Source organism: Sapajus apella, unplaced genomic scaffold, assembly GCF_009761245.1.
Source record: "Sapajus apella isolate SASKATOON/1434 unplaced genomic scaffold, GSC_monkey_1.0 scaffold48, whole genome shotgun sequence".
Lineage (NCBI taxonomy): Eukaryota > Metazoa > Chordata > Mammalia > Primates > Cebidae > Sapajus > Sapajus apella.
Genome location: NW_022436988.1, coordinates 15,125,880 through 15,153,177, shown reverse-complemented (window position 1 = coordinate 15,153,177; position 27,298 = coordinate 15,125,880). Strand labels below are relative to the sequence as shown.

Here is a 27,298-nt window from a genome sequence, read left to right as displayed (position 1 = left end):
TGTATTGAAGGAATTTTTTTTTCCTGAATACTTTTTTATTTTATTTTATGTTATTTTATTTTATTGCATTTTAGGTTTGGGGGTACATGCGAAGAACATGCAAGATTGTTGCATAGGTACACACATGGCAGTGTGATTTCCTGCCTGTATTGAAGGAATTGTTAATGGACACTAACTTAGCCATTGTGTTTGAACTCCAGTATCTCCACCTGGATGTGTAATAGGCATTTCACACTTAACCCATCTGAGGCGGAGCTCCAGCTCCTCTCCCGCAAGACCTGCCCTCTCTCTGTGAATGCCAACTGCAGTCTTCTAGATGCTCAGACCAGAATCCTTGGGGTCCTGTTTTTCCCTCTCTCTGCTTCCACTCCCTGAGGGTCGTCATCTCTATTTCAAACCTGGACCTGACCCTTCCTTCATCAACTGATACCACCTGGCCCTGTTCTCCATCTTCCCTTTCCCAGTGTTATAGTGGCCTCTGCCCGGCTCCCTGCCTCTGCCTGGCTCCCTGCCTCTGCCTTGCCCCTCAGTCTGCTCCTCAGACAGCAATGAAAGCAGCACCTGCTCCCCACCACCCAGCAGCTTCCCATCTACCTCTGGGCAAAATCTAAAGCCTTTGACCTGTGAGACTCCACTGACCTGATGTGACTTGAACCCTGTTAAGTCCTTGACCTCACTGCTGCTTCTTTGCTCACTCTCAACACTGACCTTATGGCTTCCACAAACACACCACCTTGGAGTCATTCCACATGTAGTGGCCACTGCTTGGAAGGCTCTTCCTATGGAAATTCACATGTGACTTGCTCTCTCTTGTCCTTCAGGTCTTTGCCCAGTTAGGCCTTCTTGGACCATCTGTTTAAAATTGCAGTCCCCCTTTCTCATACCACTCCAGAATGTCCCCTTCCCTGCTTTATTTTTCTTCTGCACCCATCACTGATATATAACACACTTACTGTTTGCTTATTGCCTACCTCCACCCCCTTATAATCTAAGCATGTGAATACAAGGATTTTTTTTTTGAGACAGTATCTTGTTCTGTCACCCAGACTGGAGTGCAGTGGCACACTCATAGCCCACTTCAGCTTCAAACTCCTGGGCTCAAGTGATCCTCCTGCCTCAGCACCCTGAGTAGCTGGGACCACAGGTTTGCACATCACACCCAGCTAATTAAACAAAAAAAATTTGTAGAAATGGTCTTGCTGTGTTGTTCAGGCTGGTCTTGAATTCCTAACTTCAAGTGATCCTCCTGCCTTCGCCTTTGAAAGTGTTGGTATTGCAGGTGTGAACCACAGTGCTTGACCAGAGATTTGTCTGTTTTCTTCACTGCTATGTCTAGAGTACCTATTGCAATTCTTGACATAGAGCAGGAACTCACTAATATTGGCTGGATGAATTGAATTTTGTGAATTGAACCCCTTTGCTATTACCACCCCATGCATTCTGTTCACTGTAACTTTCCGTGTAGTATTTCTATAATTACACTGGATTGTTTGAATGGACAATCCAGTGTAATTATAGAAATAGTACATGGAAACTTTTTTTTTTTACATTTTAAAACACCAACTTTATTTAAATACTATCTCCCATCTGTACGTTAAGAAACAAGCAGAATAGAAGTAAATGTTTTATTCTTCAAGGGCAGTAAAACAATGATACACTAGAAAAAAAGTCTAGTTACCTCTTAACATAGTAATTGATTCAGTGATAATTACTGGTCTTTATGGTTTCTATTTCACATATTAACCTGAGTTCTATTTCAAACAGCTACTTGGCAACTGAAAGAGTTCACCTCTGTCCATTTCTTATAAGCGCCACAAATTCCATACCATCCTCTCTGACTTTATAAAAAAATTCCTTTAAGACTACTATAATTTACTCAAATTATCATAATATAATTTTGAAAAATGTTATGCTGGTCAGATATTAGAATCCCTACCTGTCGCAATGATATTCAGAGTGCAAGTGTACCTTGCAGGTGTCCTGAGAGAGTCATTTTAATTACAATAGTGTTATGCTTTATTACGTACACTTTATTATATGCTTGTGGTTCTGTGCTGGAAATACAAGATACTTTAATATGTGATTGACGTCTGCTAATTTGTCTATTTTATAACTTTGGAACTTTTTATACTAGGTATTCTTAAAGCAGAAAACATCTTAGCCTGACACACATAATTCAGATTGTTTGCCTGAATGCGTTGGAACAAGAGTAATAAACTAGAGATCTGAGGCCTTTTTAGTGCCAGTTCATGGTGTAAAACTATTTTTTCAAGTATCCTAATTATTAATGATTGTTTATTTTATACCATTTCAGGTTTTACAAGATGAACTAGAAAACCGCTCTAACCAGGTGCGATGTGCAGAGAAAAAATTACAACACAGAGAACTGGAGTCACAGGAACAGGTACCCTTTCCTTTCCTATTTGACTCTCTTGTTTACTTTCTCTAGGTCAAGAAGTGTGTGCGGCTGGGTGTGGTGGCTCACACCTGTAATCCCAGTACTTTGGGTGGCCGAGGTGGGTGGATCACCTGTGGTCAGGAGTTTGAGTCAAGCCTGGCCAACATGGCAAAACCCCATGTCTACTGAAAATACAAAAATTAACTGGGTGTGCACCTGTAATCCCAGCTACTTGGGAGGCTGAGACAGGAGAATCACTTGAACCCGGGATACAGAGATTGCAGTGAGCTGAGATCTCGCCATTGCACTCCAGCCTGAGTGACAAAAGCAAAACTCCATCTCAAAAACAAAAACAACAACCACAACAAAAAATAAGTGTATGCATACCTGTTTCAGCTAAGATGCTTTGGGTGCAAGTAACAGACTATCCCACCTATGGTTGATATAAAAAAATAAAGCAGTTTATTACATCACAAAACAAGAAGTTCACAAGTAGTATAGGCTCTGGCTGTGCATCTCTGCATTCTCATGGCTCTACCTCCAGTGCTGGCTTCATTCTAGAAGCAACTTCAAGATGGCTGCAGCAGTGCCAGGCATCCTGCCCAGATCTGCACTATCCAGAGGCAGAAAGGGGCTGTCAATTTCTAGGGTCTCCGTCTAATGAGTAAGGAAATCTTTCCTGGGACCTACCCCCTCCCTCTACATGTCATTGGCCAAAGAAGGTCACATGGTCAGCCTGGCATGTCCAATCCCTGGCAAAAGAACTGAGTAGACTAGGCTAGACCAATCAGTATCCACCTGCTGGTGATGAAACTGGGAGAAGAAGGAAAACCAGAACAAAAAGAAGGGGAAATGGAGAGTTGAATGTGCAGCCAATAGTGTCTGCTATGTCATTGTTTCAAAATAAATGGATATTATTTTGCTTAAGAGGCATAAAATCATGTTTTCTTTTGAATTTTAGTTTGCTCTTCTTTCTTTCCTTTCTTTTCAAAATAAATGTAATATAACCCAGAATAGTATGGCTATGACAATAGCTAATGACCTATTTTATTTTTAAATAACAGCATTATTTTCACCCAACTCTTCTGGTTATAATAAATTACACTTAGTGATAATTTTGACAATTTAACGTAAAAAGTCAACATATATCAATAGGGACCATGAGTCTTGATGAAACCCTTTATAAATGCATGGTCCTCAGCCATTGAGTATGGCATTGCTAATGTTGATCTAAGTGCCACCAATCCATTATGAACAGAAACAGTCCTAGGAATTGATAGATGTTTATACTTTGGTTGTAAAACTCGGTACAGGAATATTGGCATATTAGATTAGCTCATTCTGACCTTGGGGGAAGGATAAATGCAAAAGTAAGGCTAATAAGGAAGCTTTTTTTCTTTCTTTTTTAATCTCTGGAGATGTTTACAAACGGGATCCCACGGTAGAGGATTGTACAAAGTGATGGAAGTAAGCACTTAATAGATGCTGACTATTAATGCTTGCTGAGTTGACTTGCCCTCCTATAATTCCATGTCGTATGTGTATCACATGTATATGTACATATCACGTATATAAGATATGCATAAATATACATATATACATATACATTTTATATGTATATATAAACCTGGGATACAGGGATTGCAGCAAGCTGAGAGCTCACCATTGCACCCCAGCCTGAGTGACAAGAGCAAAACTCCATCTCAAAAACAAAAACAACGGCAAAAAGTGTATGCATACCTGTTTCAGTTATGTGCAAGTAACAGACTATCCCACCCATGGTTGACATAAAAAATATAGCAGTTTATTACATCACAAAACAAGAAGTTCACAAGTAGTGCGGGCTCTGGCTGTGCTTCTCTGATTAAATTCATTAAATTTCATTAAATTCATTAATGAAAAATTCATTAAATGAACTAGTATGTGTAACATTTCTTATATTTCTTGTACAGTGTTTGTACAAGAAATGTTACACATACTAGTTCATTTAATTTTATAGACATTTTTATACAGTGTCTTTGTAATACAGCCAACAATAGGACAACAAAATAGAATAATACTAAAATAAAAAAGTAATAATAACTAGGCCAGACGCAGTGGCTCACGCCTGTAATCCCAGTACTTTGGGAGGCCGAGGGAAGCAGATCACTTGAGGTTAGAAGTTTGAGACCAGCCTGGCCAACATGGCAAAACGCTGTCTCTACTAAAAATATAAAAATTAGCCAGGTGTGGTGGCAGGCACCTTAGTCCTAGCTATTCAGGAGGCTGAGGCAGGAGAACCACTTGAACCAAGGAGGTGGAGGTTGCGGTTAGCCAAGATCACGCCACTGTACTCCAGCCTGGGAGACAGAGCAAAACTCCATCTCAAAAAAAAAAAAAAATTAATAATAACTATACCTTATCAAATGCTGACAAGATGACAAACACTGTACGAGAAATGTTACACATACTAGTTCATTTAATTCTCACAATAACTACATAAGATCAGTATTATCATCTGAGTTTTGTGACTAGCACACTAACATCCAGCGTGATTGAGTAACTCATCCAACGTCACACAGTAGTAGAGGAGTATTCAGATCCAGGTTTATCTGAACTCCAAACTTTTGCTCCTTTCATGACAATTTTCAAGTTACATATCTAGCTAATAAAAAAAAAACTGGACAGCAATGATAGATGAAGTAAACTTTTTTTTTTTTTGAGACGGAGTTTCACTCTTGTTGCCTCCTGGGTTCAAGCGATTCTCCTGCCTCAGCCTCCCGAGCATCTAGGATAACAGACAGGTGCCACCACACCCAGCTAAGTTTTCGTATTTTTAGTAGAGACAGGGTTTCTCCATGCTGGTCAGGCTGGTCTCAAACTCTCAACCTCAGGTGATCCGCCCACCTCGAACTCCCAAAGTGCTTGGGACTACAGGAATGAGCCACTGGCCGAGGAATTAAACTTATTAAGAATGGCAGCAAAGCAGACATTGTGTTCCTGATACCTGGCACAGGAGCCAATGCCATTGACTTTTCATGGGCAGAGAAAAGCAACGAGCAAAGGAAACACAAGCACAGCAGACTTGGCCATCACATACCAAGTCAAGGAGATGAAAATGCCTCCTCAGTTGGGAGCATGGATTGGTTCTAGTCAAATCAGCAGGTCTAATTGTCACTGAAGGTCAACTGAGCCCCATCCTCTGTGGATGACGCTTATAACTAAAAGAAGGAAAAAGGACAAGCTTCTTAAAGGCAGGAAAAGGTGCTCCCTGGAGGACTGGGGCTTCTCTAGTTTGTGGTAAAATATGACTTAAGGTAAAACTTTTGTTGACATCAACTTAATTCATGGCAAAGCTTCACACAGAAAATTCCATAATATATTGAGAATAGGGAAATTAAGAAATCCCAAATGAACAATAGAGGAGGATTCAGGAACTACTTTCAGTCTTTTTTAATTGACTTCTTTTTGATCATCAAAGTTGCTTTCATCTTTGTAGTGACAATAGCTTTTTAGAATATTTCTTACACTAATTCCTGATATCTTCTATTAGGCTACAGTTTACTAAAGAAATATCAGGAAATACCCATGGGTAAAGCTGAATATTTCATAATCTTTGCAACCATGAGATGTTGGGTTCTTTCCACAAGGTCCTAGGGTGTAGCTAGAAAAAAAAAAAACCAGTTGTTTCAATGAAACTGAACAATAAATAATAGACATTTAATAAATACTATTCATCTATATTTAATTTAACTTAATCTTTTATCTAAATTTGACTTATGTCTCCCTTTAAATTTGTGACACTAACAGAAGTAGTCAAAAATAATTAGAAGTATTATCATAGACACTTTTTAGGATCTGCTTATATATGACTTTACTAAGGATATCTAAATGATGAATTTATTTTTTGTTGTTCATCAAAGCAACTTCAGTAACAGTAGCTAGTCACACATCAGCCAATCAAACAACTAAAATGTGTTTGAAACAGCCACTTAGGACTATCTTTCTCTTTCTTTTCAAGCAAATATTATTATCCTGACACTAGTTGCATAAGGAATCAAAATTGAAACTGGCAGAATTACAAAAGACAATTTCCTAAGCTGCTTTTTTTTAACTTGCTTGCTTTAAAAAAAAGTTTAAATGGCTTCTGGTTTTCATTTAAGAAAAATTTCTGTGTTTTGATTCTATAAAAACAAAAAATGAATGAGGCGTTTTAAAAGTTATGTTTTTAATTAAAAACAAAAAGCTGCTTCTCATCAGGTCTTGATGGGTGGTATCTCTGCTGCCCAGCACTTGCCTTGGTGCCGTCAGCTCTCTCCTCTGTCCCCACACACGGACAGATCAGCACACAGAGTCCCCAGGAAGGTGTGCTCATTGGGAGGCACAAAGGGTCAATTTGCTCCTTGGGCAGATTCAAGGGAAGTAACACAAATAGAATCAGAAAATAAATTTTCTAAGTCAGTTTTACAAAAACGTGATCTTTTCTCTAATCAATAAACTAATTTAAAATCGCCATTATTTTCATTCATAGGAGGAGGTAATAATTTCTAATTCCAGGTATAATCTTAGCAAGAACCCCATAATTTCATCAAAGAAGGGGAGATCAGAGCTTGAGTCAGACTTCATTGTGCAAGGAAACTGAGTCATCAGGAAGGATGTGACTTCTGTAATGTACAACACAGTAGTGGCAGAGCCAGGGTAGGTCTGCAAGTTATCTGCTCACTCCCAGCATATTATTTTCCACTGTGTTAAACACTCTGTAAAATGGATATATGCCATCTGTCACTCGGGTGCAGGTATAGATTAAAACATTATGGGTAAAACTAAAATTCACTTAGTTTCATTATCCACAATGGGGAGCAAACAATGTTTCATTATTCACAATGAGACTAGATCATTTGGCCTGATAAATTATAGAAAAGAAAAGGAAGAAAATATATAGCCTAAAAGTTACTTGTTAGTCTTACCACGGTGTAAAGCATGTATTTATCACAAAGATACCAAACAATGTCAGATTCTAACATACCACTGTGTGAATATTAACATACACAGAGCAAAACCCCTGCTTCAAACTGGCTATCTTGAAATTTGAAAGTATGAATAGCTTTAATTACATTGATCACTCAGTTTCCCTATTATTTTATTAAACAAATTAGTGAGAAATAAACAATACTTTAGAGACGTTCTAATAAATAAAATACAATGCTGAGTGTTTCACGGGAGACTCAGCGTCTTTTTACTCAGCATTTTATTCTTTTAACAGGGGTACTTTGCTAAACAGTGTTATATCTGAGAAGAAACAAATGTGAATAAGTTATAGATTTTGCCCTCAAGGAGTTTACAGTCTGATAGAGTAAATGGGATATGTATCAAAGCTTATGGGATATATATAAAATTGTAGACCCCAGGCATGGAATGGAAGTTGGTTCTTTTTCTAAATGGTGTGGAGGCTCAGAATCACAGTGTGCAGAAAGAACACAAGCACTGGCCCTTCCTTCCATCTTCCCTAATGCTATGGGAAGGAAGGGGAGGATCTTTAACCAGGAAGAGGTTAGGGTCCCGCTGCCTAGGCAGTGTGTGGCACTTGCTAATTTGGAGCTGTTTCTAGAGTTTGCAGCCCCCAGGGGAACTGAGTCTTTCCAAAGCTGGTCAGAAGGGATCAGCATTCTGCCAGCCTTCTGTTGAAGGTACCTGGCCTTACCTTGTCTTGCTGTCTTGGGCTGCCCCTGGGGTTCTCTTTGGGTTTGTGCTCAGTATTTCTTTTTTGCAGCCAGCTGGTTTAGTTCTAAGTCTCATCTGGTTTTCCAAGCGTTAAAGGTGTGGACTGTGCAGGCACACGTGACTCAACTTATTTTATAATAGCTAAAACTTGCGTTTTAACATTTCAATCACAACTTTGCAGCAACCAACTTCATCTTTAAGGCCTAGACACATCAACTAATTTAGGAGAGACACTAGTGACCAAAGACAGTCTCCACGGTAATCGTGTGTTTAGGGTTTGCAGGGTGAGTAAAAAGGTTCCCTCTTGGGTTGGAGGGTCCCAGAGACCCTCACCAAGGCACAGGGAGAGGAAACAGAAGAAGCGTCAAGGACTGTCATGATCTAGTGGGGTTCACTCTTGGGTTGCAGGGTCCCAGAGACCCTCACCAAGGCACAGGGAAAGCAAACAGAAGAGGCTTCAAGGCCTGCCATATCTAGTGGGAAAAGTGCTGCTGGTTCTCAGTCCACTTTTGTCACCGCTAACCATGTGATCATGGGTAAGTCACTCAACCTTTCTGGATATTGGCTTCCTAATCAGTAAAATGTTAGTAAAATATCTTTCCACAGGGTTCTTGGGAACACCAAAACAAGATAAAGTGTGTAAAGCTACTTTAAAAACTATAAAATATCACAGAGATGCAACGCGTATGATTATCATTATTTGTAGAGGAGAAGGGAACACCTGGGTTGGGCATTAACAGAGAGGAAGGACATTCTAGTTACAGGGCAGTGTGAGGGGCAGAACACGCTGAGTATTCAAGGGATGTTGAGTAACATCTTGGCCAGGAGGTGTGATATCAGTGAAGAGGAAAACAAGACCAGAAAGTTAGTTTTGTTCATGCCGTCCATTAAAAAGGGGACCAGAAAGTTAGTTTTGTTCATTTCATCCACTAAAAAAAAAGGGAAGAGGGATCCTTTATTACTGTCTACTTATTTATTTATTTAGACACCAGGTCTTGCCCTGTCACCCAGGCTGGAGTGCAATCTCAGCTCACTGCAGCCTCTGCCTCCTGAGTTTAAGCGATTCTCCTGCCTCAGTCTTCCTAGCAGCTGGGACTACAGGTGCACGCCACCACATCCAGCTAATTTTTGTATTTTTAGTAGATACAGGGTTTCACCATATTGACCAGGCTGGTGTTGAACTCTTGACCTCGTGATCCACCCGCCTTGGCTCCCAAAGTGCTGGGATTACAGGCATGAGCCACCGTGCTCGGCCACTGAGTCAACTTTTTGCTGAGTGCTGTGGTATGTGTCAGGACCACCAGCCAATTCTGGATAGAATACTGAGGAGTTCAGTCATTTGTTAGAAAGTAGTTGTCAGCAATGGAGGTCTTTTTCTTTGCTGGGGAGTGCTAGGTGACTGACGTTATATTTTATAAGCATGAGTCCAGCAGGGAAGATGAACAAGAAATGAAAGGAGACCAATTCAGAGGTTATGGAACTAAAATTCACATCACTGGTCACAAGAGAAATATGGAAGACTTGAACTGGATGCTGTCAAAAGGAGTAGAAAGAAGGGAGTGAATGTGAAGATGCATTTAAAGGAAAAATTCAGGCCGGGCGTGGTGACTCATGCCTGTAATCCCAGCACTTTGGGAGGCCAAGGCAAGCAGACTGCTTGAGTCCAGGTGTTCCAGACCAGCCTGGCCAACATGGCAAAAGCCCATGTGTTAAAAAAAAAAAAAATCAAATTATTAGCCAGGTGTGATGATGTGTACCTGTAGTCCTAGCTTCTCAGGAGGCTAAGGTGGGAGGATCCCTTAAGCCAGGGAGGCAGAGGTTGCAGTGTACCAAGATTGTACCACTGTACTCCAGCCTGGGCTACCGAGGGAGATCCTGTCTCAAAAAAATAAAAATTTTTAAAAAGGAAAAATTCACAGAATACAGAGATGTAGAAAGTGGAAGAAAGGAATGTGTTGAAAATAATCCCGTGTTTTTAAACTGATAAGCTTGTGTATAGTGGGCAATGACACTGTCATTTTTTTAGATGTTACATCCTAGATGCTAGCAGGAGGACCTTCATTTGGAGACATTTATTGAAAATCTGAATCCAGAAGTCAAGAAGGAGCCCTAGGACTGTAAACATGTCAGAGTCATCTTGATGCAGATATAGCAGAAACCCAGAACTTTGGATAATATTGACAAGGAAGAGCATAGAGGGATATACGAGGGCCATGAGCGGATTAATAGGCAGTAACACAGTCAAGGGACCAGAGAAAGTAGAGTAGCATGCAAAGGGGATTGAAAAGGAATGGGCAGGAAGAGCAGAGCCAGGGTAAAGCCAGGAAAACCAAAGAGAGTTTCCCGCTAGACATTACATACGCCCCTTACGGTAAGCACCTAGTCTGTCATCTTCATGGCATCCGCCAGCACTTGTTGAATTGAATTGCTCTGTAAGGTCTTTGCTTTCCCAAGCCCCCATCCTCAAAACAGCCCTGCCCACCTGATGTCCCACTTTTATCTGTCTGTGCCCTTGCAGCACTTTCTGTGGCCCCCTGATATGGTTAGGCTTTGTGTCCCCAACCAAATCTCATCTTGAATTGCAATCCCCTGGTATTGAGGGAGAGACCTGAGGGGAGGTGATTGGATCATGGGGGGCAGTTTCCCCCAGGCTGCTCTTGTGTTAGTGAGTTCTCATGAGAGCCCATAGATTTATAAGGGGCTCTTCCCCTTTCTTTCTCTCTCTCACTCTGCCTTCTGCCGCCTCGTGAAGAGGGTGCCTGCTTCCCCTTCTGCCACGGTTGTAAGTTTTCTGAGGCCCCCAGAGCCATGCAGAACTGTGAGTCAATTAAACCTCCTCTGTTTACGAATTACTCAGTTTTGGATAGTATCTTTATAGCAGTGTGAGAAAGGACTAAAATGCCCCGCCCCCACCCATTAAAGCTTTTTCCATCAAATCCCTCAGTAGGTAGTGTACAATGAGGGTGGGACCTGAGCTGGGACTGTGTCATGTTTATCCTTGTATCCCAGCATTTAGCCCAGCCCAATGGTGCTCGGTGAATTAATGGGAGGAGGAAAGAAGGGATGGAAAGAGGGAGAGGGAAGGTGACAGATGGAGAGAAGGAGGGAGGAAGAATTAGCAGCTTCACAGGCCGCAGGGACTTTGAGGACAAAGAGTTCCAAAAGCTTCTGAACTTGGGTACTGATCGCAGGCCCTTGGTACTGGGCCTCCTAAACATACTCTAAGTTACTTTTTCCTAGTGTATTCTTGTCTAGACTTTTTAAAAAACAAATATTAAAGATATTCCTCTATCATTTTCATCTGGGGTGATCATTTCATCTGGTAGGATCGTTCGTGGCTGCTCTGGACCCTCAGCTATTCCTCAGACATTATAGCACCAAAAGGGTTCACAGGTCAGGGAAAGATGAAGAGAAAGCAAAATTCCAGCAGCCTCCCCATGTGGCCCACCTTTCTGCTGTCCTCTAAAACAAGGCAGATTTTCCTTTCAAATCTCTCCTAAGAAGGCCAAAGCAAAAAAGACACCAAAAAGTCCTTTATTTTTCTCTACAGATGAACTTGGCATTCTGCTGATTCCTTCCTAGGTCTCTGGGTTTTTAAACAATAAAACTTGGTCCCGTTAGTACAAGTAGCTTTCAGGTCATATTAGACGTCTCTAGAAGCGCCTTAGCTCCTTCTGCCTATTATACCATTACAGCTAGTATCATTTGTATTCCCAAAGAGTTTATTTGCGCCCCACAATGCCCAGTGATCTATCTGGGAGTAGCGTGGATATTAGGAGAACCAAATCAATCCATTTAAAGCTTTCAGTGGATAGCACTGCTTATCTTTAAACCACCTCGGTCATCATCAAGGGCAACCAACAAGTCTGTGGAGTCACAGACAGCCTTAAAGAAGATGCTACAGAGACAGAAAATCAATTGTGCAATAATTGTGACAATTGTTAAAAAGAATTGGCCTTCTACAGATTTCCAAGCTTTAATTTCCATTTTCCATAAAGGATTTTAAAACTTCACAGTCTTCGCTGCTGTTGGCTAACTCATCTGCAGTGAAGTCTATTTAAAAGTACTAACAACTCAAAGCTATGTTTTATCCCAAAGCATATTATGAAAACAGGAATTGCAACAGAAATGTAATTCAAAGACTCTTATTGACTTTTCATGTTTAATGGTTATTATTCTGGTTTATTTTGAGTAATTTTAATAACCACAGTTTATTGACAAAATTCAGACTAAGTCTTTTGTTCCCATGCCAACAAAATACATTTGTTCCCAGACAGCTGGTATGATGCATCATTCTAAGACTTGTTATGAGAGATAGAACCACATTTAATTTTGGCCACATGTTCTTCTCAGTGACAGTTTGAATACTTGCCTCTGGTTTCTGGGAGGGGGCTGTAAAAAAAAAAAAAAAAAAAAAAAAACCTTGAACCACAGTGTCAAGGACATTAGTATTTTTATTAAATACACTTCTTATAAAACTATCTTATAAATCAGTTATTCTAAGAGAGATTTTGGTGACAAAGCAAGTCAAACACTTGTACCCAAAACCCTCACTTAAATACACATACAATGATTGCAGACATTTTTAAAGGATCACTTAAAGCACTCTTCTGGTGTGAACGTGCTCTGTTTCATCGTTGCTTTCTTGAGAGTCTCTTTGTTTTTAACCTCATTGGGCTGTCTGTGCTGGGGGAGGAGAGAAGCGGCGGGATCCCCTATGTGCTTGCTGCATGTTTTTAATCCTGTGCTTTGCTGACATATCAAATCCATGTGTCAGCAAAGCATCGACTGCATCACTGCAGCTGTTTTTCCATAAAGCATTTTCTGCATTGTTGAAGTGGCTCTTCATCCCTACGGTGAATACTGAGGGGTGATGAAGACCAGGGGGAGGGCCACAGGATCACACAGGGCTCTGACCTGGGACTGAAGGGTTCAAAAGCAGGCTGGGCCTGCCTTGCGGGTGGGTCTCATCATCTATTCTTAGAATGCAGTAATCTTGTGGTATATTCTCATTTCTTTCGGTTTAATTTTTAAAACAGTTTTGGCTTTAATTTTAGTTTTATTAAAAATTATGTTTTTGATCAAAATACATGAGTTACTCCAAACAAGTAAATTATGGAGGCTTTTAAAGAATAACATAGAAAAAAACTTAAAACCAAGATGTGTTCTATATCACCTTTTAAAATTGGTGGGCAAGCAGAATTATCAAGCATTAACCTGGGTGATCAAATATAGTTTCCCAGGAAGATAAAAAGGAATACAGGTGTTCTATCAAGGCTTCCTGTTGTGACAGCTGCTAAGCACTGAATTCATAGAGTTCAGTGAACAGGTGGAAAGAGAAAGTAAAGAGATCAACACAGTGATGGTAAAAAGAAGGTAGGGTGAGTCAGCAGAGAGAAATGTTTGGTGACTACTGATTATGCTTGTCATGTTCAGAAAAAAAGTGCCAAACATTCTGAGATGCCACTTAACTTGTAGTTACTTAAAAAAAAAAAAAAAAAAAAAAAACTATACATTTTTTCAGGAGAAAAAATCCTCCTAAACAAAATATTAGTAGACCAAAATGCATCTAAAGGTTAAAAAGGATAACAAATGAGATTAATTCCAGGAATGCAATATTATTATTACTGTTATATCAATAACATTAGAAAATAAACCTGTACATTTTATTGCATTCACTGAATGAGGGACAAAACTCATATGATTACTCCAAAATATGGAGAAAAGGCATTTAAGAAAATTCAACATCTACTTGTGATTTTAAAAATGGAAAATGAACTCTGTAAGAATAGAAAGAAAATTCATTACTGTGATGAAGGGAATCTATACAAAGTCAATCATATTTCTATATGTCACCAACAAAGTATGAGAAAATGCAATTTATAAAAATGACATTTAAGGCCAGGCACAGTGGCTCACACTTGTAATCCCAGCACTCTGGGAAGCCAAGGCGGGCAGATCACTTGAGGTCAGGAATTTGAGACCAGCCTGGCCAACATGGTGAAACCCCATCTCTACTAAAAATACAAAAATTAGCCAGATATGGTGGCATGTGCCTGTAATCCCAACTACTTGGGAGGCTGAGGCAGGAGAATCACTTGAGCCCAGGAGGTGGAGGTTTCAGTGAGCCAAGATCATGCCACTGCACTCCAGCCTGAGTGACAGAGTGAGATCCTGTCTTTAAAAAAAAAAAAAAAAAAAGCCATTAAAAATAGCATTATGATATGTTAAATAGGAGTAAATCCTACCCAGAAGATGTTCAAGATATCATCATAGAAAATATAAAACATAACAGAAAAATAAATATTTAAATAAAGTAGAGGGATATACTACATTCACAGACTGGAAGACATTAGAAATTGACAAACTGAGGGAGATTGGCCTATTTTCTTTTATTATAATGTTCTTATCAGACGTTCGTATTAAAGTTTGCTGGCCTCGTAAAACTAATTAGAGTATTCTCTCTTTATTTTCTGGAAGAGTTTGTATAAAGTTGCTATCCCTTCTTCCTTTAAAATATTTGGGGGGCCAGGCATGATGGTTCAAGCCTGTAATCCCAGCACTTTGGGAGGCCGAGGTGGGTGCATCCTTGAGATCAGGGGTTCAAGACCAGCCTGGCCAATATGATAAAAGCCCCATCTCTAATAAAAATACAAAAATTAGCTGGATGTGGTGGTGGACCTGTAATATATATGGTAGAGTTCACTAATGAAACCAGCTGGGCCTAGAGTTTTCTTTGTTGGAAGATCTGTAATTAATTATGGATATACTTTTTTTAGTAGTTATGGTATTTAGATTTTCTATTTTTACTTCTGCCTAATGCTATCTCTCTGTCTTCCTTCTGGAAATATAATTATGTTTATATTAGACCTTCTAGCCCTGTTTCCTATGTCCACATTTATTCTAATATTTTATTTTTATGCCGCCTCTAGCTCAGTAATTCTCTCCTTAGCTGTGTCTAACCTATTGTTAAAATCATTCTTAATTTTGCTTATTATATTTTCCAAAGCTAGACTTTCTACTTAGTTCTTTTTAAGTTACTTATTTGGTATCAAAATTCACAATCATTTTTCTTATTCTGTTGAACCTATGTCTTGGTTCTTATAAAGTCTAAGTCTCATATCCATTATCTGGAGCTCACAAGGACCTTGTTTCATTGTCTTTTGTTTCTCGTGGCTTTTCATCATGTTGTCTTGCTTTCTTGTGAGTCTGGCTATTTTTGATTGAGTGCCAGATATTTTACATGAAAATTTATAGAAACAATGTAAGACCTAGGGTGACGTTAATTTCCTCCAGAGAACTTACATTTGTTTCTAGATAGACAGGTAGCAGCACTTGTAATCTTGAATAGCCTTAATTTATTTTCAGAGATTGAGATGACTTGAAGCTTAACTTCAGTTCTGGAGAGAGCTGGTTTATTTCCAATTCACTCCAACTCCTAGAGTGTAGCCCTTTGGAATCCACTCAAAGCATAGGGATTTTATCAGATACTCCCCCTCAGTGAGCCCTGGACTGCAATTTTTGTCTCTTTGGATTTTTTGTGTGTGAAACTGTTAAAAGATTGTTCAGCTTCTCAGCCTCTCACCAACCACTCTAGAATTGGCAAAGGCCACCACGTAAAAATGTCCCCACATGCCAGGTTTACAAGTTTTCCTGATTTATGTCATCTCTAGGATCTTGACCCCATAATTCTTCCATGCCTTGTCTAACATTTTGAAACAGATCTGGGAATGGATTATGTGAACATTCATTACTAAAAGTGGAAAGCATTTGCATTTCCATGAATTGCTTGATCATATTTATTGCTAATTTTTTCTATTGATTTGTTTTTCTAATTTGATCTATAGAAGCTTATTTTTTGGCTGGGCCTGGTGGCTCTCACTTGTAATCCCAGCACTTGGGGAGGCCAAGGTGGGTTGATTACCTGAGGTCAGGAGTTCAAGACCAGCCTGGTTTACATGGTGAAACCCTGTCTCTACTAAAAATACAAAAATTAGCTGAGCTTGGTGGCACATGCCTGTAGTCCCAGCTACTTGGGAGGCTGTGGCAGGAGAATTGCTTGAACCAAGGAGGTGGAAGTTGCAGTGAGCCGAGATTGCACCACTGCACTCCAGCCTGGGTGACAGGGCAAGATTTCATCTCCAGAAAAAGAAAAGTTTATTTTTTACATAGCCTGTATGTTAATGATTTGTTAGATGAGTTGCAAATACTTTCTCAGAATTGCTTATCTTTTAATTTTTTTTATTCAATATTTTAATTTTTTGAGAAGATTATCTTCTTTTTCTCTATGGTTTCCAAGTTTGCTTAGGAAGGTACTCTCTAACCTAGATTATGAAATATAGTCTCTTTTATTTTCTTATAATTTTGAGAGCATCATTTTATACATTTAACTCTTTAATCTACCTCAAATTTATTACGTTATGTGGGATAAAGATACTGTAATGCCTGGAATCTGTGACTATGCACATTGCATCACAAAAGATTTTGCAAATATTATCAAGTTTACTAATCAGCGACCTTATAAAAGGGAGGTTATCCCAGACTATCCAGGTGGTGGGCCGGATTCAGACACATGAACACTAAGAGCAGAGAACTTTCTGAGGCTGGAGGCAGAGAATGTGGCAAATGTGGCAAAGCGGGACGGGGGTGGCTAGAGAGATTGGAAGCATAAAAGCCATTGCACCATTGCCACTTTAAAGAGGGAGAGGACAACATGATGAGGAACAGCAGTTGCAAGGAGATGAGAGAGACTCCCAGCTGACAGTCAGCAAGAAAATGGGAACCTCAGCCCCATAGCGCCAAGGAAGTGAATTCTGACAACAACCCCAATGAGCTTAGAAGTGAATTCTCCCCCAGAGCCTCCAGATAAGAGCCCAGGCCAGCTGACATCTTGATTTTGACCTTGTGATACCCAGAGCTGAGGATTCAGCTGAGCTCCTTCAAATTTCTGACCTACAGAACTGTGAGGTGATAAATTTGTGTTGTTTTAAGCTGCTAACTTTGGGTAATTTGTTACAACAATAGAAAACTAATACAGGAATCTTACTAGTTTCCTTTCCAAATAGCCAGTTATTAATACCATGTATTGACTGAGATAGATTTCTCCCATTTTTTGGAAATGACATGGTTTTCAAAAATCAAATTTTTGATACATGTGTAAATCTGGGACTTTCTCTACTTTTCTATTCATCAATGCCCTGTGCCAGTATGGGCCGTCTATTATGGTACTTAAGAACGTGAGCCACCGTGCCTGGCTGCAGATCCCAGCTCTGCCACTTCCACTCACTTTGCTATGGAATCTCAAGCAAGTTACTTGCTTGATTTGCCTCAGTTTCCCTATCTTGAAAATGGATTAATAGTGGTACCTTATGAATTTGGTGTGAAGATTCAATCGGGTATTACAAGTATAACCTTTTGGAAGAGTACTAATATGTAGTAAATATTATCTATAAAGAGAGTCTCCTCTCATCATCTTTTTAAAGAATTGTCTTCATTATTCTTAAGAATTTTCTCCTTCTCATAAATCTTGGGCTAAGGTTGTAGAGTTCATTTTTTTTAATCCCATTGTCTTATTGTGACTACATTGAATTTATGAATTAGTCTCAGGACAATTGACATCTTTGCAATATTGAGTCTTCCCATTCAGAAACTTTACATCTCTGCATTTCATTAGGTTTTTCATTACAACTGATATCTATCCTAATGTGTTGTACATTTCTTATTATACTTATTCCCAATATATATTTTGGTATATTTTTCTTTCATAGATTTCTCTTGTGTTCTCTAAGTGGATAATTCTGGTATTTAGGAATACAGTTGTCTCACCAGAACTATTACCAACATTACTTCTAATGATTTTTCAGCTGATTTCTTAAGTTTTCTAAGTAGGCAATTATATCATTCCTAAATAGATATATGTTTGTATCTTCCTTCCTACGTTTCATCCTTATTTATTAATATTTGTCTTATTGCACTGGTCAAGTCTCTACTTCCATATCAAGTAGTACCAGTGATAGTATGTGTCCTTGTCTTTTTCTTATCTTTAGTGAGAATGCCTAAGTTTCACTGAAAGAGTTTGTTTCCTGAGGATTTCTAATAACTACATTTGTTGAGTTCAGACATAGCACCTTCATTATAATTACCTGTGGGCATGTTTTGTCATTTCCACTAGTCTAAGACTCGTCTGAAGGCAGTGAGTATATTATAGTAGGAGTATACACACACATACATACGTACTATATATATACACATACACATACATACTGTATATATACATACACATGTACTATATATGTACACACACACATACATACGTACTATATATATATACACATACACATACATACTATATATATACATACACATGTACTATATATGTACACACACACATACATACGTACTATATATATATACACATACACATACGTACTATATATATACATACACATGTACTATATATGTACACACACACATACATACAGACTATATATATATATACACACACACACACACACACACACACATACACACACAGACACACACATGTTGTGTGTTGGTGGATATAGTATGTCTGTTTGTTCCACAGTCAACCGTCACCACATGGAAGATGAACAGTTTATCTCCAGTTGGTACAGGGAGTTTGTACCAATGAGATAGAAACAGAAAGCCTCAGAGTCCTCTTGCATATGCAGGACAGAAGCACCATTCTTCTTGTCCTTACGTCAGTCACCAAGAGACTTTTTGGCCCTTTCCTCTTACACCCTTCATGGGCTCTCTTAGACACAGGGCAAGATCCTCTTTTCTGAGAAGTAACATTCCCCCAATATAAGGTGGGTACTTCTCCCCTTATTGATGCTACCTGCCAATTTCCCCTTCGGGAGCTCCTAAAGTAAAATCAGGAGTCTCTTTCCTGTGATGTCACCCTGTGGTCTGACCCTCGGATTCTGACCCCACTGACTGTTTTCCCTTTTGCCACCTGCTTATCATCTTTCTCTTTCCACCAGCTGTGTCTCTTTGTTTTACCCACCCCCTTCTCAGCCAAACAACCCCAACAGACATCTGAGAAATACATTTCCCTTTAGAAATCATAGTAGATATTTATATATTCATATTATCTATATATCTACTATATTGTTTTGATATATTTCTTTATAATAACGGGTTGTTTTTTCAAAGACCGTAGTGCGAGTTGATTCCCCAGTTGTCTGTATTGAGCTTCATTCTGGTGCTCCCCCAGCAACCAATGTGCTTTGTATAATCCCAGGAATGTTGCTTCCAAAAAGCCATATCCAGTCAGGTGGTTTTAGAGTTTTCTCTGCCTTCTCTGCCCTTGCGGTTATGAATTATATAGACTTTTAGTGCTTAACTACAAACAGAAGATCTTCCAGGTGGGGATCTGAGTTAGGAAAAGAAAAATGCTGAAATACAAGTCACAGGGGTAATAAGGTCTCTTGGATGTGGGTAGAAAGTTCCTGACTTAATGCTGAAGGCTTAATATGTATATTGAACAGCTCAGCATACCTGAAGGGCCCTGGGGATTAGTGAAGGAGCAAGGCAGAGATGTTTTTGATGTGTGAATTGTTTACAAGCCAAAACCAAAATAAACATTGGCCCTATCACCAACATGTAGTTTACTGAAATGGAGTAGGTCCCCTAAGAATAGTGCACAAGGAGGCCAGGTGCAGTGGCTCACACCTGGGATCCTAGCACCTTGGGAGGTTGAGGGCAGATCACTTGAGGTCAGGAGTTCGAGACCAGCCTGGCCAACATGGTGAAACCCCATCTCTACCAAAAATACAAAAATTAGCCAGACATGGCGGCAGGTGCCTGTAATCTCAGCTACTTGAAAGGCTGAGGCAGGAGAATTGCTTGAACCTGGGAGGCAGAGGTTGCAGTGAGCAGAAACCACGCCACTGCACTCCATTCTGGGCAACAGAGCGAGACTCAGTCTTAAAAAAACAAAGTGTCCAAGGGAATGGTGCAGGCATCGGCCTCACTACGGTGGCTGCCACAGGTCAGACTTCACTGCTAGTGGACTTCCATGAGTCCTGCAGTGACTCATTATTGGGTGTTTTGCTCTTCATGGTTCTAAAAGTTTTTATCAGCCGGGTGCGGTGGCTTAAGCCTGTAATCCCAGCACTTTGGGAGGCCGAGGCGGGTGGATCACGAGGTCAAGAGATCCAGACCATCCTGGTCAACATGGTGAAACCCCGTCTCTACTAAAAATACAAAACATTATCTGGGCATGGTGGCGCATGCCTGTAATCCCAGCTACTCAGGAGGCTGAGGCAGGAGAATTGCCTGAACCCAGGAGGCGGAGGTTGCAGTGAGCTGAGATCGCGCCATTGCACTCCAGCCTGGGTAACAAAAGCAAAACTCCGTCTCAAAAAAAAAAAAAAAGTTTTTATCCTCAGTATGCAAATATCACAAACTGATTTTGATCAGGTTTCTAAGCTTGTCTAAGTGTTAGAAATTTACAATACTATATACATGTATCTAAAACTAATGACCACCCTAAAACATTGCTTCTAATTTTTAGCCTCTATGAGAGATTCCTCTCAATAGCTTGTGCGTGTGTGTATGTGTACGTGTGTAAGAGCACAAATGTTAAAAATCGTATCCTTAATATATTAAATTATAGAAGTACAAGTGAAAATTTTATATATATATATATATATATATATATATATATATTGCTTTCTAGCACATGATACTGGGAACACAGTTTTAGTCAATCCTATAACAGATACCAACTCAGGATATGTCATTTTATTCCACCCTCCATTGCCCTGGAGTTGTGATTCCTCCGTAATTCATCAGGCTTCTACATTTGGTTCCCTGGACATTTTCCCAAGCTTGTTCAACCATTAGCCTTCTGGACTTCTGGGTTTAAGTACTGTCAGATCAGATTTAGATCATGTGTTAAGGCTTGGTGGGTCCATCATTGTCCTCAATTTAAGAAGCATTATAGAGGTCACGACATTGCTACAAAGAAGGTGGCACTAATCCCTCACTTTATAAAAGGGAATGCTGTGGTATGCATTACACCAAAGACCAGCCCCACCAGCACCACAGCCCAGAGAGCCAGCAGTGTGCTCATTTCCTCCACCCTTCCTGCATGCTTCCAGGGATGGGTAGTACAAAACCAGATGTAAACTATTTTTCAAATACTCCTCTGACTTAGCATTAAATTTCCCTTAGACCAGATGCCAGCATTTAAATAATATCCTGAAAGATCCAAAGAGAAGGAATTACTCATTGTGTTTCATTGATATAAAATCTGAAATACAGCGGGGAAAAGTACAAAGGAACCAAGTACCTTGAGGATGCCTTGCCAGAGTATAATAATTTGAAAAGAATACTGCCTCACTATGAATGCCCAAAAGTGAAGTGTGTTTTTTCTTTAATTATCAATTGAACTTTCCATTATTTGTTATTAGTGCTCTTTAGGAAAAATTAAAAGCAAACCATTATGATTTCTTTTGCAAAGCAGTCTGGTTATGTTTTCAGGAAATTGGGCAACACTTATTTTAAAGTGTCTCTGTCCTTTAATCACTTCCATTTACTTATTTTATTGAGTTATACCTTGTTCTCTGCAATTCCTACTTTGATGGCTTGCATCAATTAAGACATATAGCAAATAACTAAACTCTTTGTCTTTGTGTAAAGTTATTTTCTGTGGTGCTCCCTAAGTATTACCCAGCATAAGGGACTAATGAGCCCTGGATTACACCAGCATCAGTCATCAGCAGATCATCAGTAATGTTAGCTGCTAAGTATGTGGGTGTCCTGGGAGATAGACATTGTATGAAAAAGGCCCCCACACTATGTAAAACAAAGACCAGTTAAAGGTTTACCAGCAATGGAGAAGGTCCATTGAGGTTAAATAGCATGATTGTAGATGATCCTATCGAAACAGTGTGTATGTATTTTACTCTTGTTTACTTTCTGTAGCAACAGAAGGTAGCCTAGGGGTAAGGCATGCAGGTGTCAGGGAGTTCCCAGAGTTGGGGTTTGGCCCAAAAAACCCAGCAACATAAGATTTTGTGTATAAATTCCAGGTTAAGTCACCAAGACACTACTCGAAGAAACTAATTCATTAATGCAGAAAGCAGGCAAGCTTTGAGTGATCAGAGTTGAGAGGCAAATGAACAGTGAGGTAGGCAAGATATTTGGAGATGTGGAAATTGGTTTGGGAGTTGGGGCAGAAGTCAGTACCTGAAGCAATCCAGTCCAGCCCGTAGACTGTGGCAGAGTTTAAATTAGTGGCCCTCACTACCTTGCTGGAGACTGCTGGGGACTGCTGGGGCCAGCTCATAGGGTGCAAAGTCTAGGTCCTTGGCAGGAATTCTCAGCCCCAGTCAAATAATTTATTAGAAATAACTGGTTGAAAAACAAATGGTTTAATCAATAAGAAGAATGTTTGGTTCATGTAAACTGAGAAAGTACTGGCTTCAAGGGAGGAGGCTTAATCCAATAGCTCAAATTACATGACCAAAAGCCAATTATTCTGTCTTCATTTTTTTAACTCTGTTCCCTTATTGTTGGCTCCGTTCTCTGCAAATTGTCCTTTTCATGGATGCAAAATACCTGCTATCAGTTCCTGGGCCTGTGTTTCCAGAAACTGGAACTTTCCCTTTCCCAGTCAGTTCCTGGGCCTGTGTTTCCAGGTTCATATCAGAAGAAAAGGGAAAGTTCCATTCCACAAAACCTCCCGCAGTGTCCCAGGCCCATCTTTTGTTGGCCCTGAGCTCTAATTCTAGCAGGGACCTAGAGCAGCAGCCAGGAAGGACAGTCAGAAGCCCATGCATATGGACTGGGTTGATGAAGCACAGCCTTGTATTGGCCTGAGGCCCCTGATACTGGGTCTGCAACAGCAAGAAGAATTCAGTTGTCTCTAGCTGATGTACCTCCTGTCCTGACCTGCACTGTCTCAGCCGCTTGGTGTAGGACTAGGCTTGCCAATGGAAAGGAGGCCAGTGACACAGCAAAGTGGGGGCAAAAAAAAAAAACCTATGGTGTGGAAATAAAGGGCATTAAAACTGAGGTGGTTTTATGGGCTGAATGTTAATGCCTCCCATGCCGCCAAAATATTGAAGCTGTAAGCACCAGTGTGATGGCATTGGAGATGCGGCCTTTGCAAAGTAATTAGGTCATGGGAGTAGGGCCTTCATGGTGAGAGGAATGCCCTTACAAAAAGACATATACATAAGAGAAATCTTGCAGTCTCTCTGCTACACAATAAGGAGAGCCCTCACCCAAACCAGACCATGCTGGTACCCTGATCTTGGATTTCCCAGCCTCTAGAACTATGAGGACTAAATGTTCATTGTTTAAGCCACCCAGTCTACGGTGCTTTGTTATAGCAGCCTGAGCTGACTAAAACAAGTGGAAACCAAGAAACCAAAGGTATCAAAGATAGTTCACTGCGGGCACTGAGTCCTTGATGGTGTTATCAGGGTTGAGAGGAAGGCTACTGGAAACCTTGGCACTCATTGTCTTGGGCTCTACCTGCTGCATCAACCACATCTTATAACCATTTCATCACCAAGTCATATTATTTCTACCTCCAAAATGTCACTTGAGTTCTACTCATCTTCTCCGTTCTCCCCATGGACATCTTTGTTTGACTCCTAATCACCCTGGATTTGGACGAAATGGCCTCTTCCTAGCTGCGTCACATCTGGGCAGTCTTCCTAAAATACCATTGTCATAATGTTATTCCCCTGCTCAGAAAAACAACTGCCTCCCACTCACTTATTACACCTCTCTGCCAGACTTTTAAGTTCTCTTAAAACTTAATTAACAGACTGTCCAATATTATTTCTAAGCATTCCCCAGCATCTCCTGTCAAGCCCTCAGCCGAGTGGGTGCTCAGCTCTCACACCAGCCACGCTCAATTTTGCCTTGGCTTGTGTTTTTTCCTTCACCTGGAATTTCCTTTTGCCAAACGTCTGCCCGTCCATTTGCTACTCAGTTTTGAGAGCACAGCTCAAGACTCACCTCCCACAGACCTTCCCAAGCAATGCCATACCCAAATATCTTTTTCTTTCCCCAAATGTCTATTTTACTTACACTCAGTTTCCCTGTAGCTGGATGTATAATGTTTATAGGTTAATTTTGCTTCCCCCCAAAACTGTGAATTCTTTGAAGATAGGGTTTGATTCTTCCTTTGTGTTCTCCACAAAACAGAGCCTACTTCTGGTGAACTCTTAGGCGTTCAGCATTGATCAGGAGAAGCAAAGAAGAAAGCTTGCATAAAATCAGATGTCTAGTTCTGTGCTGGGCTGTGGGCTGGGCTTCCTCGGCAGCTCCACCATCCGCTTTCTCACCTAACCACCACCAAGTCTCTACCATCCAGTTGGCTCAGAATCGCTTAAGTTAAGAATAGGGAGCTCCCCAAATCCTGACATGGTAGTTTAAAGGCCTCTATACCTAAGGCTAGCCTACCTTCTATGCCTTGCACCTAATCCTTAGACAGCCACACTGGCCACCCCGCTTTTTCTCTCAGACTTCTTATGGTTACCATATGTGATCCACAAACTAAGTTGAGCTATACCATGTGTAGACTAAATAAAATCTCAGACAAGTCTTCTGAAAGTTCTCATTTCATTAAACATCTACTTTGCCTTAAGGGACATTTAAAGTATGTATTAACCTAAGTTTACAATACAACAACCCTTATATTTCCAAGATTACTGGATATGACAAAGATCACATAAGCCGCGTTTAGTACATGCACTTGGTCTCACCTGTCTTCGTATTTTAAAGCTTCCTAAGGCCACGAGGAAGCAAGATGAATTCAGTTCATCAAAATGAAGGAGAAAAAGAGTTTTTTCAAAGCTAGATGAAAAAACTTAACATCATGCAAGATAAAATAGTATCCTTATCCCTAAAATCTTAGCCTTTCTGCTGCCGACGTTAGTTTTAAATACATGCGCAAGATAAAGAGAGGGAATGAAATTGCTATAGTGACCTACGTTTCCAACTTGGGCACTCGAGCTACACAGAAAGATCCTTCAGATAGGAGCCTCTTGTGGTTGGAAATAAAGCAAAAACAAACCCTCTAGAACTCTATCTAAATAAGAAAAGATGCCCTTTCAGTTTGTTTTCACTTATAAATGAAGCTGGAATTTTCACCATGATATATTTTACCATGTGGGCCAATAAACATAAAGAGTGGCATTCATTGTGATATCCACACACGTTTAGGATTGTTTTTCTAATTTTAAATCGTGAATTTTTTTCTGCCATTTGAAGCAAAGAAAAAAGCTGCCCCAGTGAGGATCCATGGCCCTCAGCCACCAGTGATTGTGGAAAGCTTTTTTCTTTGTCTTTTTACTCTTTACCATGAATTCTTTTCAGACATCATCAGAATACGATTTCTACATTTCAGTACATTTTTAATATTAAAGAAATGCCTTCAGCGGAAAGAACAAAATCTTCCTGCTCTTTATTTGACCTTTGTTGGTTTGATGTGTTTTAAAAAAAGATCTGGGCAACAGTTTTATAAAGAATGCACAGAGACATTCCTGAAAGAGCACACTAGTGAAAATAATCATGAAAGAAAGATTAGAAGATGAAGCCTCTTGCTCAATCTAACATAACTGTTGTTCTCCCAGTACTGTTTCTTAAAGTTGCACTGCTTTTGTCTAAGTCAGTAACAGTGTACTTATCTTTTCTACATTCTTATGTGTTTCTAACAGAAATTGTACTTTGTTTTGTTTTGTTTTCTTTTCTTAAAAACGGAAGTCTTATTTTGTTTGGTCCACAGTCGTATTTCGCATTATCTCATGGAGTAGGGCCCCTGGGTAGTACTTGGCGGAGCATGTGGCCAGGGCAGACAGAGCAGTATAGCTGGTCAGGCCCAGAAGGGGAGAAATAGGGCTGGGAGCCCCGTAAAACCTACTGAGGGGCCAGGTGCAGTGGCTTATGCCTGTAATCCCAGCACTTGGGGAGACCTGAGGCCAGGAGTTCAAGAGCAGCCTGGGCAACATGGTGAAACCCCATCTCTACTAAAAATACAAAAATTAGCTGGGCATAGTAGCGCACCTATGATCCCAGCTACTTGGGAGGTTGAGGCAGGAGAATCCCTTGAGCCCAGGAGGTGGCGCAGCAGTGAGCCAAGATCACACCATTGCACTCCAGCCTGAGCAACAACAAAAAAACCTACTGAGGCCACAGTGTGGGGGTGGGGGCAGATTTAGCATGGAAAGGGGTGAGGCTTAGCCCTCAAAACTCAGAATTCCTCTTCCTTGTGCCGGCCTCACTTTCCCCACCAGGCCTGTCAAGTACTGCTTCTCTGAGTACTTGATGCTGATGTCCACCCTGCTCTGCAGCCCCTTAGTCTTGGCCTTCCCCACCAGGGTGAGAAGAGACACCTGCACCTGCGCCACGCTCCCACTCTCAAACAGGTCGTTGGCCTCGAACAGGTCCACGGGGTTCATGCCATAGCTCACCATGGCCTTGATGAAGTTGGAGAGATTTTCTAGCTGGTGCCAATTCTGCATGGAGCAGTTGATCTTGGGGACTGAGCCAGGCTGCAGCTCGTTCATGAGTGTGCATAAGATAATCCTGTCCTTCAGGCCCTTCTGGAAGTCGGGTCTGATGGAGAGGCCAGGGAGTCCCTTGATTCAGCTGTGGAGCTCTGCCCTTTTCTGAGGGTCATATTTGGACAGGAGCCAGTTCTTGACCTTGGCCAGGAGCCTATTTTCATGTATATCTAAGTGGACCAAACCAAGTTAATATTCATTACCACCAGGGAGGGCAACATGGTGAAACCCTTTCTCTACAAAAAATACAGAACTTAGCCAGGCATGGTGGTACCCACCTGTGGTCCCAGCTACTCAAGAGCCCAAGGTGGGAGGATCACCTGAGCCTAGGAAGTTGAGGCTGTAGTGAGCCATGATTGCACCACTGCACTCTAGCCTGGGTGACAGAGTGAGACCCTGTCTCAAAAAACAAGCAAACAAACTACAAGGGAAGATTTGAAATGCAAAGAAATGATAAATGCTTCAAGTAATGGATATTCTAAATACCCTGTTTTGATCATTACTTCTTGTATGCATGTATCAAAATATCACCTATACCCCATAAATGTAGGGCTAAGGGCCCCACAGGGTCATGGGTTGTCCCCTATGCTGTGCTGAGGCATAGGATCCGAGAAATAAAGAGACAGGACACAGAAGTACAAGAAAAACG

The 27,298-nt window shown here is 40.5% G+C and overlaps 1 protein-coding gene across 11 annotated transcripts in view; it reads left to right on the top strand.

Moving 5' to 3' along the window:
- The window catches only part of CEP112 (centrosomal protein 112), a 641,834-nt gene that overhangs the window by 500,424 nt on the left and 114,112 nt on the right, over positions 1-27,298 (top strand). For 10 of the 11 annotated variants that reach the window (XR_004257837.1, XM_032242004.1, XM_032242007.1 and 7 more), the window contains one exon: positions 2,315-2,404. Coding sequence is in view for 10 of the 11 variants with exons in the window: in XM_032242004.1 (XP_032097895.1) it covers positions 2,315-2,404 (90 nt within the window). In the remaining variant the exon portion in view is untranslated. Of the gene's footprint in view, positions 1-2,314; positions 2,405-15,394; positions 15,908-27,298 lie in introns of those variants that run through there. The other variant, XM_032242011.1, reaches the window with a different exon arrangement.